Source organism: Desmodus rotundus, chromosome 8 (assembly GCF_022682495.2).
Source record: "Desmodus rotundus isolate HL8 chromosome 8, HLdesRot8A.1, whole genome shotgun sequence".
In the NCBI taxonomy this organism is placed as follows: Eukaryota; Metazoa; Chordata; class Mammalia; order Chiroptera; family Phyllostomidae; genus Desmodus; species Desmodus rotundus.
In genome coordinates this window covers 65,136,971-65,155,083 of record NC_071394.1, presented here as the reverse complement: position 1 = coordinate 65,155,083, position 18,113 = coordinate 65,136,971, and the positions used below count along the sequence as shown (strand labels likewise).

The window sequence follows — 18,113 nt, the reverse complement described above, 5'->3', positions numbered from 1 at the left end:
GGTTTAGCTGGGGAGAAAATGCAGACAACTGTATCTGAACAACAATAAAATAATTTAAAAAAGAACAAGACATCCTTTATCTGAGAAAGTTAAAATACAATTAATTTTATAGACTTCTAACTTTTATCAAGTTATTAGAGCATGTAACAGGTAGAAGATGCAACTTCTGGGAAGACAGAAAGCTTTGAACCAAGCATATCAAAAACATCCCAAAACAAAACAGCCATTTTTATTTTAACAAATCATAAGTAATTAGAAGTAAGAAGATAAGCTTTATAGGCTGTTAACTAATGGAAAAATAAAGGTAAACATCAACTAAGTTCTGATTAAAAGATTGCAGAGGTCAAAAAAATAAATTCTTAAGTTGTATGAAAAAACTTTTAAGAGCTTAGGTGAAGGAAATATGATTTATTGATTAATACATACTACGAGGACTTTTAAATAAAATCTTAAGAACTATTATAAATGAAATGTTTTGGAAAAAAACTAGAAACATAATGGTAAATATCAAAACTTAAAAACAACATTGGAGGCAACAAAGAAAGGAGTTACCAGCAAAACAGAGACCAAACAAATAGATGACACAGATGTTACACCCAGGAAAAAGGATCACCGTGATTAAATAATATGAATTCAGAGTCTAAAGAAATACCAACAATAAATGGCAAGAATCACAATGAGAGAGAAACTTAGCAAGGTCTAAATTTAGAAATTTTCCTAAAACAAAGCACAGATTTCATACTAGCAATTAAGAAAGTACACTGAGGACTTCCAGAATTGACCATTAGAAGACTGTAAAAAATTAAAATTCTACAAAAGAAAGATAAAATAAGCAAGCAAAAAGAAAGAAAAGCTGTTTAAAAAAAAAACAGGAATAAATTCTGATTTTGAAACTCCAACATAATGAAAAAAAGTTGCAGGCTGCATGAATCCAGTATGCTAGCCACTAATACCCACATGTGGCTATTTACATTGAAATTAATTTAAATGAAATAAAATTTAAAATTAAGCTGCTTAGTTACACTAAGCACATTTCAAATGCTCAACTATTCCATGTGGCTAGTGACTATCACAGTGGACAGCACAGATATATAACACAGCCACCATCAGAAAGTTCTGTTGAATAGCAACTTCTAGAGAATTGTGCTAATGAAGTTACCTTTTCATTCTGAAGACATCATAAAAATAAATCAATTACATAAAAATCTAACACATCGAAAGAATGTGTAAATAAAATTCAATGGCACTGGGATCACAAAAGAATAAATTTAAGATTAGAAGTCAAGGTTCTGGTCAGGACAATTGGCAATGGAAGGCATAGTCTGTTATTATATTGTCATTTTGGTACTCTCTTCTGTCCTCTTCGTAAGATTCTTTGTATTTCATCTTTACTTAAGTGGTTCTATATAAATATTGGTCCCATACAAGACAAATATCTTATAGAGAGCATCATTACTAATGAAAGAAGGAGATAAGAAAAGCCATTTTAGGTAAACACAGCAACCATAAAAAACAGTTTAGCATGAGAGAAATCTGGATCATTATCTACAGAAAAAACTCCATCCCTATAGCAGAGATATTCAAAGTTTCTTCTGTTACAGAAAGTTATTACAATTAGTTATGTTTTTACTTGTGAAATTGTTTCACATATCCCCACCCTATTCCAAAAATGATTTATCACGTTTAAATAAATTTATGTTGAAAGATAAGGGTTTAGAAAAAGTTATATTCCAATAGCATTTAGACAAAGATACTGAGTCCACCCCAGAGCCCGCACCCCAAGTCACTGTCAAGACAAAGGGTGGGGGCTGTTAGGTAAGTAAAACAGCCACATTCATATCCATGATCAGAAAAATTAGTACCATGAAAAACCTGGGCAGCAACAGAATTAACTTAGGTGTATTTTTTATACCCTTCTCCATAATTCCATGTATATTAAAGAATTAAACATAAAAACACACTAAATACATGCATAATTATTGAAAATACTAAGAAGCTGATAGGAAAACACACTCAGCAGATAATGAGAAGGCAAGCTGGACAAAGCAGGCCAAGTACTGAGCTGTAAGCAGGAAATCAGATAAACCAAATTAACACAAGGTGTAGAAACCAGGAGCTGGACTTGATCTTCTAGCCAAGTGGTTTTCAAACTGGTTTGAGAAACAGGGTTCCATAGAAGTTAATTCAGGAACTATTGGGGGTGCAAGGGCATGTGAGTGTGTGCATGCATGTGCTTGTGTGTCCAATGTTGCTCTGTGTTTCACATACAGTCAGATTCCACTGTAAGATTTTATCTGAACTCATTCAAACCTTTGGCTGTTGATAGTGGAAAGCACTGAAAAACAGAGATGAATAAAACAGTCTCTACTTTCAAGCTGCTTATGAATTCCATTGTCTGTGATTCACAGTTTTATAAATGTCATCTTCAATTCCTATATCAACAGTCCCTACTGTGACCACACCATGTCCCTGCATCCTAAAATTACCCTAGAATATCACAGCCCCACAAACATTTCCTCTGGTTGCAGTTACCTCCTCCATATTGTAATTTGCCTCTGAGGACTTTATCCTGCCTGCTATTCATTCATATCACCACTGTTTTTAAGTGTCTTGCCAGAAACTGCACTGGCACTCTACAGGCACATTAGATCGAAGTGCTGTTCTCTGTCTATTTTACTCCCTCTCAGAACATTCCTCTCCAACTTCATCCCTAAAAACCTATTCTCTGTAAAGGGGCACGGAACACACACAGTGCAGAACACTCCTCCCTGCGCTGGAGCCCTCAGTACACGCAGACTCTATTCATGCAAGTGACAATTAACTATCAAACATATTCTCAATATAATACCTCAAAAACATAATACCATTTCATTAATAACTCATACCCCTAGACCAGTGAGTATATTCTCATTTGACAGTGGGGACAGATGAATATAAAAACACTAATTGTCATGTTTTTGTTGGTTTGCTTCTTTTTAAAAATAACTCCCACAACACCCTCCAAACTGAACTAGAGCTCATTCAACTGATTCCTAAAACCTGAGTCAAGTGCATAGCTGAGGCTGAATGAAAGGCAGCTAAAAATTTGATCTATTATAAGTGTATTTTTAAATTCTGTAAGGCTGTCTACTAGTCATATTAATTTTCTATTACTTCTAATTAAAATCGAGCACCTAGGAATCAAAAACACTGTGCTATAGTCATAACTCTGCAAGTACTTGTATTCTTGAGCAAGTCATGAACGACCAACATCATTTTGTAAATTTGTAGATGGAGAAGGCTAGAGTAAATATTTCTCATTTCACAGAACACTATAATTACAGAAAGTAACTGACATTTTCACTGATAAATACACAACTATACTTTTATTTGTGGGTTTCTGGATACTTTCAAAGTGTCTCAAATAAATTTTAAACAAAGGTTAGAACAAAACACTTACACTTTCTGTTGTGTATTAACAGAGCCTGTTTCAGATCTATTGTTGCTCTTCCTAATAAAGCATCTGCTTTCAAAGTGTGATGACTCCAAACACGAAATTCCAATGTGGTCTGTGGGGTCACATTTCTGTGGGGGTGAAATTATAACAAAAATATAGAATGATATACCATTATTCTAACTGCTAATTCCTATTAGTTCATTTGCTTGAATTATGTTTGAAAGTCATGATTCAGTTTATTTCAGGAAAAATGCTGTATGCACAGTAAACTATTTGAGTCATTAGGATTTTAATATCTAGGTAAGAATTTTTGTAGTTAGTGAACCAAAACACCAGCAATACATCAATGATATGAGATTTCATAATACTTATTTCCATTTGAAAAAATTTCTAAAGATTTAAGACAATTGATGGCATTGGTTATAATACACAAATTTATAACACCATATTTCAGAAATACCAACAAGGAACTGACAATTTTTTTTATACTTTCAAATCAGGGGTGTCAAACTCATTTTCACCAGGGGCTGCATCAGCCTCACGGTTGCCTTCAAAGGGCCGCATGTAATTTCAACTCCTTAACAGTTAAGGAGTAGTTACATATATACAGTCCTAAAATTATTTCAGCCCTTTGAAGGCAACCTCAAGGCTGATGCGGCCTCCAGTGAAAATGAGTTTGACACCCCTGATTTAAATGGTCTACTCATAATGGAAAATGGCAGTCATTACTATGAAGTTTTCCTACAAAATAATAATTTTAAAAAATTACAAGAAGCATACTTCCTTTTGAAGATTTTGCATACTTTTTATGAAGTACTTACATGGTTAGCTGTTCATCCCATTTTGGATTAGAAGAACTATTGGATTTTGCTGTTTTCTTAATTTCTCCATCTACAACTACTTCTGTATATATTGCTGTTCCAAACCAGTTCTTTTTTCTTTTTAGTTTGGCACTAGAAACTAACAGAAACATGATAATCACGAGTGAATATATGTAGCCAGAAAGCAGTATTTGTTCTAATAAATCAACAAAAATGAAACTGCAGCTTTTGCAACTCCAACTCTTTTCATTGAAAAAAAAAGAAAATAAAACACTATTACAAAATGTAATAATGTCAACTAATAACCATTTGAAATAAAATTCAAAAACATTTTTGATTCTCTGGCTGGTGTGGCCCTGTGGATTGAGTGCCAGGCCACAAAACAAAGGATGCCATTTCAATTCTCAGGCAGGATACATGCCTGGTTGCTGGCCACGTCTCCAGTATGGGGCACGCACTAGAGGCAACCACACACTGATGTTTTTCCCCCTCCTTCTCCCTCCCTTCCCCTCTCTCTAAAAATAAATTTAAAAAATCGTTAAAAAAAGAACCCATTTTTTAATTAAAATTCAAAAATAGTGTTATTGGAATATAATTCACTCATTTCAACTGTACAATTCAATGGTGCCTGTGCAACCATACCACAATTGATTTTTAAAGATAGTCACTGCCCACAAAAGGCACCCCATACCATTAATGGTCAACTCCCTCTTTCCTTCCAATACCTCCCAATTCCCCCTCTCCCAGTTTTAGGGAACTACAGTTGAACCTTCAACAATACAAGTTTAAATTTGGACAGGTCTACTTATCTGTAGATTTTTTTCAATAAACACATAAAGTACTGTAAATATATTTCCTCTAGCTTCTGATTTTCTCAACTTTCTTTTCTCTAGCTTACTACAGTATATAATACAAATGACATACAAAATATGTGTTAAAAAACTGTAATCAATAAGGTTCTGGTCTACAGTGGCTATCAGTAGTTAAGTTTTGGGGGAGTAAAAAGCTGTACCTAGATTTTCAACTATGCAGATGATCAGTGCACACAACCCTCAAATTCATAAACGAGTAACTGTAGTGACTTTTTTTCTTATTTTCTTTTTTTCTGTTTTTTTTGTTTCTTTTTTCTTTTTTTATTATTCAAGTACACTTGTCACTATTTCCCCCCTACTACTTCCCCTACCCCAGCCATTGCCACCTCTCACCCTTGATCCTACCCCTCTTTGGCTTTGTCCATGTTTCCTTTACATATGTTCCTGAAAACCCTTCCCCCTTTCACCCCCATTATCCCCTCCTACCACTCCTCTGGTTACTGTCAATTTGTTCTTAATTTCAATGTCTCTGGTTATATTTTGTTTGCTTGTTTGTTTTGCTGCTTAGGTTCCACTTATAGGTGAGATCACATGGTATTTATATTTTACCACCTGGCTTACTTCACTTAGCATAATGCTTTCCAGACCCATCCATGCTCTCACAAAGGGTAGGAGCTCCGTCTATCTTTCTACTGTGTAATATTCCATTGTGTAAATGTACCACCATTTTTTAATCCACTAATTTACTAATGGGCTCTTAGACTGCTTCCAGCACTTGGCTATTGTAAATTGTGCTATGAATATTGGGGTGCATAGGTTCATTTGAATTGGTGATTCTGGATTCTTAAGAGTATAGTCCCAGCAGTGAAATTACTGGGTCAAAAGGTAGCACCATTTTTACTTTTCTGAGGAAATTCCATACTGTTTTTCACAATCGCAGCACCAGTCTGCATTCCCACCAACAGTGTACTAGGGTTCCCTTTTCTCCACAACCTCACCAGTACTTGTTGTTTGTTGATTTGGTCATGATGGCAATTCTAACTGGTGTGAAGTGGTATCTCATTGTGGTTTTAATTTGCACCTCCCTGATGGCTAGTGATGCTGAACATCCTTTCATATGTCTCTGGACTCTCCATATGTACTCATAGGAGACGTGTGTGTTCAGGTCCTTTGGCCATTTTTAAATTGGAGTGTTTGCCTTCCTGGAGTGGAGGTGTGTGAGTTCTTTATATATTTTGGAGATCAAACCCTTCCTTGTCTGAAGTATCATTGGCAAACATATTTTCTCATACGTTTGCTTCCCTTTTCATTCTGGGGATGTCTTCTTTAGCCATGGATGAGCTTTTTATTTCAATGAAGTCCCATTTGTTTCTTCATTCCTTTATACTCCTTGCTCTAGGGGACATATTAGTGAAAATGTTGCTTCATGGAATATCTGAGACTTTCCTACCTATATTTTCCTCTAGTACACTTTTATGGTGTTGCAACTTATATTTAAGTCTTTTATCCATCTTGAGTTTAGTTTTGAATATGGTGTAAGTTGGTGGTCGAGTTTCATTGTTTTGCATGTAGCTGTCCAAATTACCCAACACCATTTGTTGAAGAGGTTATTTTTACTAGATTTTATGCTTCTGCCTCCTTTGTCCAATGTTAATTGATCAGAGACATGGGTTTGTTTCTGTGCTCTCTATTCTGTTCCATTGATCGATGTGTCTCTTCTCATGTCAGCGCCAGGATGTTTTCATTACAATGGCCTTGTAATACAGTTTGATATCAGGTATTGGGTTCACTCCTACTTTATTCTTCCTCTCAAAATTGCTGCGGCTATTTGGGGTTGTTTATGATTCCCCAAATTTTTGAAATGTTTGTTCTATATCTGTGAAATATGTCATTGCTACTTTAATAGGGATTTCATTGAATCTATAAATTGCTTTGCGTAGTATAGACACTTTGATGATGTTAATTCTTCCAATCCATGAAAATGGTATATGTTTCCATTTGTTTGTGTCTTAATTTCTTTCTTCAGGGATGTGTAGTTTTTTGAGTACAGGTCTTTTATCTCCTTGGTTAGGTTTTATTCCTAGTTATTCCTTAGGTGTTTCTTGTTGCTCTATCAAATGGGATTTTTCCCCCTTATTTCTGTTTCTAATATTTCATTGTTGGTGTACAAAATAGCCTTCAATTTCTGAATATTCATTTTCAATCCTGCTGTTTTTCCAAATTCACTTATTAGGTCGAGTAGTTTTTTTGTGAAATCTATAGGATTTTCTATGTACACTCTCATGTAATCTGCAAATAATGACAGTTTTACTTCCTCCTTTCCAATTTGGATAGCTTTTATTTCTTTTTCTTGTCTGATCACTGTGGCTAGGAATTCAAATACTATGTTGAACAGAAGTGGTGAAAGCGGACATCCTTGTCTTGTTTCTGATCTTTTTGGGAAAGCTTTTAGTTCATGCCCAAGAGTATGATGTTGGCTCTAGTTCTCTTGTACATGGCCTTTGTTATGTTGAGAAATGTTCCCTGTATTCCCACTGTGCTGAGTGTTTTTATTTTAAAGGGGCATTGTACCTTATCAAATATTTTTCCGCATCTATTGATATGATCATGTGATTTTTGTCTTTCCTTTTGTTTATGTGATGCATTACAGTTATAGACTTGGGAGTATGGTACCATCCTCCCTGGGATGAATCCCACGTGATCATGGTGTGTGATCTTTTTAATGTATTGCTGGATGTGGTTTGTCAATCTTTTGTTGAGGATTTAGTGTCTCTGTTCAATAATGATATTACCTCTAGATTTCCTTCTTTGTTGTGATATCTGGTTTGGGGATTAGGATGCTGGCCTCATAAAGAGTTTGAGAGTCTTCCCCCTTCTTGGATTTTTTGGAATAGACTATGAAGGATAGGATTTAATTCTTCCTTAAATGTTTTGTAAAATTCTCAGGTGAAACCATCTGATCCAGGGCTTTTGTGTACCGGGAGTTTTTTGATTAGTGCTTCGACTTTGTCAGCTATTATCAGTGTCTTCAGGCTTTCTGCTTCTTCTTCATTCAGTTTTGGAAGATTATACTTTTATAGAAAATTGTCCATTTCACCTAGGTTTTCAACTTTCTTGTCACATATTCTTCGTAGTAATTTCTTACAATCGTTTTTATTTCTGTGTTAGCAGCTGTAATATTTCCTATTTCACTTCTGATTTTGATTATTTGAGTCCTCTTTTTTTCCTGATGAGTCTGCTTAAATGTTTGTCAATTTTGCTTATCTTTTCAAAGACCCAGTTCCTGGATTTACTGATCCTCAGAATTGTTCTTTTAGTCTCTGTGTCGATTCTGCACTGATCTTGGTTATTTCCTTCCTTCTACTTGCTCTGGGATGCATTTGTTGTTGTTCCTCCAGTTCTTGTACATGTAGGGTTAGGTTGTTTATTTGAAGCATTTCTATCTTTTATACGTGGGCCTTTATCACTATGAACTTCCCTCTCAGGACCGCCTTTGCTGTGTCCCATAGGTTTTGGACTGTTGTGTGTTCCTTTTCATTTGTTTCCAGAAAGTTTTTAATTTCTTCCTTGATCTCATTGTTTACGATTCAATGTTAAATAACAAGTTATTCAGTCTCCATATATTTGACTATTTTTTAATTTTTTTCTTGAGGTTGGTTTCCAGTTTCAGGCCCTTGTGGTCTGAGATGCTTGTTTCAATATCAATATTCTTGAATCTGTTGAGGCTTGTTTTTTTGTCCTATCATGTAGTCTATCTTTGAAAATGTTCCATGTGCGTTTGAAAACAATGTGTATTTTCCTGCTCTGCGACAATTGTTTGATATATATCAGTGAAGTTCATTTGATCTAGGGCATTGTTCAATGCCGCAATATGTGTCCATTGTTAACAGTGGGGTGTTAAAATCCCCTAGTGTAAGTGTGATGCTATCTACATCTTTCTTGAAGTTCTTCAGGATTTTCCTTACATATTTGGGTGCTCCTATGTTGGATGCATATATATTTACAATGTTTATGTCTTCTTGACAGATTCTTCCCTTGAGTATTATGAAGTCTCCTTCTAGGTCTCTTTTTATGGCCCTTGTTTTAAAGTCTATTTTGTCTGATATAAGTATTGCTACCTTGGTTTTTGTTTCCTGTCTATCTGCTTAGAATATCCCAGACCTTCAGTTTCAGTCTGTATAGGTGTTTTGTTCTGAGGTGAGTCCTTTGTGGTCAGCCCATATGTGGGTCATGTTTTCTTACCCATTCAGCTACTCAATATCTTTTGATTGGAGCATTTAATCCATTTTCATTTAAGGTTACTATTGATAGGTATTTGTTCATTGCCATCTTACAGCCTTTGTACCTGTATTCCTCTCTCTCTCTCATGTTCTTTCTCCCTCTTCTTAAAGCAGTCCCTTTAGCATATCTTGCAGCGCTGGTTTGTTGGAAGTGTATTCTTTCAGCCTTCTTTTGTCTGGGAGATTCCATATTTCACCTTCCATTTTAATTGAGAGCTTTGCTGGATGGCATAGTCTTGGTTGAAGGCCTTTGTTTTTCATTACTTGGAATATTTCTTGCCATTCCCTTCTGGCTTGTAATAGTTCTGTTGAGAAGTCAGCTGCTAGTCTTACCAGGGCTCCCTTGTATGTTACTTCCCGTTTCTCCCTTGCCGCCTTTAAGATTGTCTGTCTAGGAATTTTGCCATTTTAATTACGATGTTCCTTGAAGTGCCTCTTTGGTTTCCTATTGGGAAAGCAAAGGGACTCTCTGTGTTCCCTGGATTTGTGTGACTTTTCGTCTCATCAAAATAGGGAAGTTTTCCATCATTACTTTTTCTTTTTTTTTATTCCTGCCTCTTTCTTTTTTTTTTAAATGTTTATTGTTATTCAATTACAGTTGTATGCCTTGTCTCCCCTTCCCTCCCCCCAACCAGAGCTGAACCCACCTCCCTCCCCCACCCACACCATCCCCCCCCCATTATGTCCATGTGTCCTTTATAATAGTTCCTGCAATCCCCTCTTCCCACTGTCCCCACCCCACTCCCCCCTGGCCACTGCTAGACTGCTCCCAACCTCAATGTGTCTGGTTGTATTTTGTTTGCTTTTTTCTTCTACTGATTATGTTCCAGTTAAGGGTGAGATCATATGGTATTTGTCCCTCACCACCTGGCTTATTTCACTTAGCATAATGCTCTCCAGTTTCATCCATGCTGTTGCAAAGGGTATAAGCTCCTTCTTTCTCTCTGCTGCGTAGAATTCCATTGTGTAAATATACCATAGTTTTTGGATCCACTCGTTTGCTGATGGGCACTTAGGTTGCTTCCAGTAATTGGCTATTGTAAATTGTGCTGCTATGAACAAAGGGTGCACAGGTTCTTTTGGATTGGTGTTTCAGGGTTCTTAGGGTATAAGCCCAGCAGCAGAATTGCTGGGTCAAAAGGCAGTTCCATTTATAGTTTCCTGAGGAAATTCCATACTGTTTTCCACACTGGCCACACCAGTCTGCATTCCCACCAACAGTGCACTGGTGTTCCCTTTTCTCTGCATCCTCTCCAACATTTGTTTGTGGATTTGTTTATGTTGGCCACTCTGACTGGTGTGAGATGGTACCTCATTGTGGTTTTAATTTGCATCTCTCTGATAGCTAGTGATGCTGAGCATCTTTTCATATGTCTCTGGGCCCTCTGTATGTCTTCCTTGGAGAAGTGTCTGTTCAAGGCCTTTGCCCATTTTTTAATTAGGTTGTTTGTCTTCCTAGAGTGGAGTCGTGTGAGTTCTTTATATATTTTGGAGATCAGGCCCTTGTCTGAGGTATCATTGGCAAATATGTTTTGCCATACTGTTGGTTCTCTTTGTAATTTGGTGCTGTTTTCTTTAGCCTTGCAGAAGCTTTTTATTTTGATGAGGTCCCATTTGTTTATTCTTTCCTTTATGTCCTTTGCTTTAGGGGACATGTCTGTGAGGATGTTGCTGCGTGGAATGTCTGAGATTTTCCTGCCAATGTTTTCCTCGAGGACTTTTAAGGTGTTACAACTTGTATTTAAGTCTTTTATCCATCTTGAGTTTATTTTTGTGTATGGCGTAAGTTGGTGATCGAGTTTCATTTTTTTGCACATAGCTGTCCAGATCTCCCAACACCATCTGTTGAAGAGGCTGTTTTTGCTCCATTTTATGCTGCTGCTTCCTTTGTCAAATATTAATTGACCGTAAAGACTTGAGTTTATTTCTGGGCTCTCTGTTCTGTTCCATTGGTCTGTGTGCCTGTGTTTATGCCACTACCAGGCTGTTTTGATGACAGTGGCCTTGTAATACAGTTTGATATCAGGTATTGTGATCCCTCCTGCTTTGTTCTTCGTTCTCAAAATTGCTGCAGCTATTCGGGGTCGTTTATGGTTCCATATAAATTTCTGAAATGTTTGTTCTATATCTGTGAAATATGTCATGGGTACTCTAATAGGGATTGCATTGAACCTATAAATTGCTTTGGGTAGTATGGACATTTTGATGATCTTAATTCTTCCAATCCATGAGCATGGTACATGCTTCCATTTGTTTGTGTCTTCCTTAATTTCTTTCTTCAATGTTGTGCAGTTTTCCGAGTACAGGTCTTTTACATATATATTACTCAAAGAAAATTACCATACAGATACTTATATTGTTCATACACAAATATAAACGATACTTAACTATATAAATTATACACTGTTTGTAATTATGAAAATGATACTTTATAAGTTATAAACTACTGTTTATACAAACAATATCTGCAAAAAAATTTCTAGAAGTACAATTGCTGGCATAGTGACCACTCCTCCTTGAATCATGTATCCCACCTAGCAAGAATGAATGATCTGCATCCCAAGTTAAAAACAAGGTACTTTCATGCTCTTGTAAATGCTGTTTCCTCTTCCTCCAACGCTCTCTGCTGCCATTCTGATTGGATATGAATTCCTATTATTCCTGCAGGAATTCAAGTGTTACCCTCTGAGTCTTTCTCTTACACATTCTGTACATTCATAGGCCACCTGCAATCCCAAGCAGACCTAAGACACCTTCCTCTAGGTTTTCACTGCATCCAGTTAATGATCACTCTGCATGGTAACTGTCCACACAAAACAAACCTGTCCTACGACTATATATTCATGGAGAACTAGGGCCTTTATTTTCATATATGTAATTCCACTTAATAAATATTTCCCTAAAGACTGAATGGATAATACTTGCCCAATGATTTAATGGATGGCTAAATGGATGAAAGAAGGAAAGAAGGCCTTCAGCTTCCTTCTCCATACTAATAATCATTTAAGGACCAACTTAATGATACTAATTCCAGTATCCAAATTCTCCCATCAAAGAGGACAGATATATCTTCTCCATATACAGCACAGGTTCTACACATACTTTATTTTCACTGAATAAACAAAGTACCTTTAGAAGGTATCTACCATTGAGGACTGCTGCAACAAATACTCTACAGTATGAATCTAAACGACAGCTTCATCTGGGAACCACTATTTTAAGTTATGAAAATAACTTACCAGTTACCTGTAACTGTAACCTTCTACTGTGGTTATTACTAGTATCAGACCTTGATGAAGCAGTGGCCATGTCCCACAGTTCAGCTTAAACCTATAAAAAAATTCAATTTATTCATGTGTTAAATGAGATTGTAATTTTCAATATGATTAAAACTAGTTAAATCAATTAAAAACCTATGGGGAAGTGTTCCACGCATGGGAAATGTGGCCCAGCCTCCATTCGGAAAAGCCAGTGGGGAGCGAGGTTGGCGGGCAGGACCCACACCCACAGACAGGTTCTCCTGTGGGAAATCAGGCCTGCATTGTACCTAGGCTGCTATGAGACTTGCTTTTGCTAAAACTCCCTCACCCTGGATTGAGGCAGCAAATGTTTACTGAGTATCTTTAACTTCCTAAAGTCTGTGCTAAGCCACCCAAGTATGAAGTGTGGCCAGTTTCCCCCTTGAGCTGTAACATCCTTCTCTTTGAAGTAAGTAATTAGCAGTATTCTGTCCTTTGTTGTCTGTAAAAGGTAATCACCTCCAGTGAACCTGTGCATAGTAAATGAGGACCATCCTCCATGTAATGTGCCCAGAAAAGCAATAAAAATTTGTCCAGGCAGGGGTCGGCTCTCTCTTGGGCTCTTTCTAGCCCTCTCGCCCTCTCTCACTTAGAGAGTGGCCATGCCATCCCTTTTTCTCCACAGGATTTCTGTAGTCTGTGTGTATTTGTCTATTGCAGCCACAACACAGGATCCTGTGGACCAGGATCTGCGTCAAAAACCCACACCTGATACAGTATTTTCAACCCATCCTATGCCAATATATTCGGCTGTCCCCCATTTTGAATTATGACTTAGTAGTATAAGCATTATAGATGAATATGGCCAATAAACCACATCTGAGTCAATGTGAGCAAAGTATCCCTGGTGATGTACTGATTTATCTGTTTATCACATATTATAATATTTATGTATATAGGAGGGAGGACCCAAAAAAAACCCCTAGAATTATTTTCTGGAGGGCAGGCCACTTGTAGTACAGGCTTCCCCTGCTAGGTGAGTATTCTAGGAATCCATCTGTATCAGTGTATCAGCTAGTGGCGTTGTGAGAGGTTATGTTCGGCTTCAGTGAATTTTTTTTTTTAAGACTCAACACATTTACCTGTTTCATGACGGGTGATTTACAAGCACACCTACCCCCATTGTGCTAAATGTTCGACAGTTTTGGACCAAAACTGGCATGACCCCATATCCCACCCTCCCTATTTACCAATTCTTGACCCTAGCAACACATTTTTGGTCTCCACGATGAAAAGTCCTCAAAGGGAAACATTTTGTTGATGTGGAAGAGGTGAAACAAAAAACAGCAGAAGCACTAAAAGGCATCAAAATTGACAAGTTCGAAAACTGTTTTGGGCAGTGGACAAAATGTCTCAATAGGTGTATTGCATCAAGTGGAGAGTACTTTGAAGGTGACTGAAGTTTAAACATGTAAGCATAAATTCTCAATTTTTTATAAATAAATTCCAGTTTTTTGGGTCTCTCTTTGAATGTATTATCTGAACCACCCGAGTAGCTTGCCCCTTTAACCTTTAATATTTAGTGTATATTTCCTAAGAATAAAAATATTCTCAAATAATGACAGTACAGTGATCAAATTCAGGAACTTAACTAGTATATTACTATTACCCAATATATGTCTATTTCATCAACTGTCTTAACCAAAGCGCGTTATCATTAATTTTTATTTTTAAATGAAGAAATAGGATCAAGTTTCTTGATCCTACTTTTTTTTTAAAGATTTTATTAATTTATTTTTAGAGAAAGGGGAAAGGAGAAAGAGAAAGAGAGAAACATCAATGTGTGGTTGCCTCTCATGTGCCCCCTACAGGGGACCTGTCCTGCAACCCAGGCATGTGCCTTGACAGGGAATTGAACTGGTGACCCTTTGGTTTGCAGGCCAGCACTCAATTCACTGAGCCACACCAACCAGGCCTTCATTAATTTTTAAACATAGGGACTAGTTAGGGTCTAAATGCTGCATCAATTATATGTCCCCATTAAATCTAGCATGTTTCTTTTTATAGATATTTTTTCAAGTTCTGTTTCATTCCTCCACCCCAATATTTACTTGTAAAATAAAAAACAAAGCTACTTCATCTTTCTTCTGCATGACAAACACTTTAAGGCTAAACTTCCATCTACCCTTAACCTACTGAAGGTAAAGTGGAATATTCTAGGCAAGATTGAGAAATATTAGTATTATCTATGTTATTTTTCCCTGTTTGTAGTCTTTTCTATTTAGAGTTTTCTCCAAATTCAGGGAGCCAATACTCTAAAATCATTATACCTTTTTCACTTATTCATGGTTGCACATATTATATATCTATATGTGTGCATGAGTATGTGTTTGTGTATGTGAAAAGACAAAAGAGACAGTACTGCTCACTACTTTAGTAACTGAGTTAATTAACATGTAGTCTAGTCACAGGTTCTGGAACTTCATTCAGGCCTACTCATCCTACAGATCAGCAAATGGGCTCCAGGATGACATCTATATGCAGGTATACCAGTTGCCTTATTCACATGCGCAAACCAAGGGAAATGGAAGCTTTGGAAAATCAATGAACATGAAGAAAAGCAATGGACATTGAGGGGTTTCAATTTGTAGTAATCTGGTATACGCAGGGTCTGGCAAAAGTAATGCCTGCTTGAGTGTGGTTGGTAGAGTAATATGGGTGTAATAATTTTTCGTTTTAAGTTGAATATTTTACCTTAAATGCCATATGGTGTGCTTGAGTATGACATTGTTATGTTACAAAGTTACCTACTTATGATTTTATAATAAAAGATTTTGTAATAAAAAAGGGATATTACTTGTGCCGGATCCTGGAGATATTTTGAAAGGTCTTCCTGCCTTAATGCAAACAGATCCTGGATAAATAAAAACCAATGCACTTTGCAAACACTGTTATGTTCTCAAGAAATTATTAAAGCTACTCTCACCCACATAATGGTAGCCAAAAAAAAAAGCAAAACAAAAAAATCCCACTTTTTGAAAGTGAGTTGATGTATCAGAGGAAATAGGGAGCAATAAGCAAAAAAGAATTTGATTTGAGCATTGTCCTGGATCTGCATGCTGTAGTAAGTAGCACTGGAATCAGGAGACAGAGCAGTATGCCTGCTGAATGGTGAGGGCTCAGGTCAGCAGGAACTCTATCATATAGCAGAAGCATAGGCGCATGCTCAGGAAAGCACCCCAATTTAAGCCCCTGGGATTATCCGTGATGAAGAAAAACCAATTATGAGCCTAGGGGTCTCCAAACCCCAGCTCACAGAATGGTATTGGTCCCTCGCCTGCTAGGAACTGAGCTGCACAGCTGGAGGTGAGTGGCAGGTGAACCTACGAAGCTTGGCTCACATTACCACCCGAGCTCCACCTCCTTCCCACACCACCTGACCCAAAATTGTCTTCAATGAAGCTGGTCCCTGGTGCCAAAAAGGTTGGGGATCGCTGATATAAAAGACAAAACTTAAAGGAAACAAGCCACCAAGAGTGAGTCAGCAGAAATAAAAAATAATAGTTTCCAACCAGCCAAGGACTTTAAAAAATATTATGATTACCCAATATAAACTTTTAAAAATTAGTTTAAGCAATGAAAGATAAAACATGTCAAGCAAAAAGAGACTATGAAAATGACATTGCATTATTTGGAAAACAGAATTTACTCTTTATTTTAGAATAGTTTTAGATTTACAGAAAAATTGTGAAGCTAGTAGTCTCTTTGTAGCCTCCACAACTAGTTTCCCGGATTATTACACCCTAGACTAGTGTGCTGTATTTGTCTTAATTAATGAACCAATATCAACACATGAATAATAAAGTCCATCATTTATTCAGATTAGACAAAACTTAAGAGAAAAATCAGTTAACTTGAATATAAATCAGAAAAATTATTTAAAAGGAGTGCTGAAATAAACAGAAAATGTCAAAGAGGCTAAAGACAGGAAGAATAAAATGAGATCTGACATATATCATCTACTCAATAGTCCCAGAAAATGAAGAAAGAGGAGGTCAAATTAAGAGAGAAAATTAATTAACTTTCTGGAACCAATGACAGACATTTATCCACAATTCTAAGAAACACAACATATATAAAAGAGGCTGGAGAAAAAAAGAAATTCAGCCCTGGGACACACAGCACTGAAACTGCAGGATGCCAAAGCAGAGACCATGTTAAAAGCAGCCAGAGGAAGGGAGTAAAATGACAGCAGAATCTCAACAGGGACAGTGGAAACACAGAAAGTAGGATAAGTACCTACGAAGGGCTAAGGCAAAATGGTTCTACCACCAAATTCTGAGGAACACAGAAGGCATTAAGACATTGCCAGATAAGCCAAGAGCAAAGACCTTTACTTAGTGACAATCTAAGAGATGTTTCATAAAAGTAGAATCCACACATCCACATCCTTTCCACAGGAGGATGAGCTGAGAGGCAAGGAGAGACTAGTAGCATACAAGTAAATCTAAATAAACCTTGTCTGAATTAAATAACTGTAAACAATCTTATTATGATATTTAAATCAAAAGTTTTCAGTATTAAAATGTAGAACAAAGGAACAAAAGCATACAGTACAGGAAGGACAGGGAGAAAGTGGAGGAGTTAAGGTGTAAATGCATGCATTGTTCAGCAGATGGATTATGATCCATTTAACTTTAGACTATGTAGCACTGTCAGAGGGCAATCATAAAAGAAAAGCAACAAGAGGGAATAATTTTCAAACTGGTAGGATAGAAGAGAAGACAGTAAGAAATCAATTCAGTCAATTACACAAAAAAGGCTAAGAAAGAAAGAAAGAAATAACTAGGACTATCAGAACAGACAAAGTAAGAGAGTCCATATATAGAAATAATTAGAACAAATGTATATGGGCAAATTCAGGAGATAAGAGACACATACGAATAAAAATACTGATACAATGAAGCAAAAATATGAAAAGGGACATACCAGGCAAACAAATTTTAAAAAGCTGGGATTAGTTATAACAGCAAATACCATTATTAAGGAAAACAGAGGAAATGATACAAGGTTCAATTCAGTAAGTAGATACAAAACTCTTAAGTTTGCATGCTTAAGAAAGGCTAACTTTGTGTTCTGCCCCTGCCCACCTGCTCCAACATCAGCAAAAAAGACAATAAAGACAACTATGTTCCTAAGAGACTCCCAGCTGAGGATGGCCACACTGGTAGAGGAAGCATCCATATGCCAAACCAGTCAGCTGGATGGATACAAGATGAACTGGAAGATGTTTTAACCAGCTGGCACAGTAATAACAACATGCATAAGGCAGCTCCAACTGCTCATTGCATCCTGACCCCTGCTCCATGGGCTGCTTGGGAACTCAGTGATTGACCGGAGTTATTGCCCAAATTGCTACCCTACATGACGCTTCTGGGGAACCCAACTTGTGATGTGACATTAAGTCTCCACCAAGGAATTCTATGGAAGATTAAATATCAGTGCAGTGCATTTACCATGTGAAC

The 18,113-nt window shown here is 36.8% G+C and overlaps 1 protein-coding gene across 7 annotated transcripts in view; it reads right to left on the bottom strand.

Annotated features, from left to right (window-relative positions):
* WWP1 (WW domain containing E3 ubiquitin protein ligase 1) overlaps nt 1-18,113 on the bottom strand; it is a 108,750-nt gene that overhangs the window by 62,547 nt on the left and 28,090 nt on the right. For all 7 annotated transcript variants that reach the window (XM_045186130.2, XM_053929920.1, XM_053929921.1 and 4 more), the window contains 3 exons: nt 12,589-12,679; nt 4,258-4,396; nt 3,440-3,564 (listed from right to left, as the gene is read on the bottom strand). In XM_045186130.2, the coding sequence (XP_045042065.1) occupies nt 3,440-3,564; nt 4,258-4,396; nt 12,589-12,658 (334 nt within the window). In that variant the 5' untranslated portion in view covers nt 12,659-12,679. The remainder of the gene's footprint in view (nt 1-3,439; nt 3,565-4,257; nt 4,397-12,588; nt 12,680-18,113) is intronic.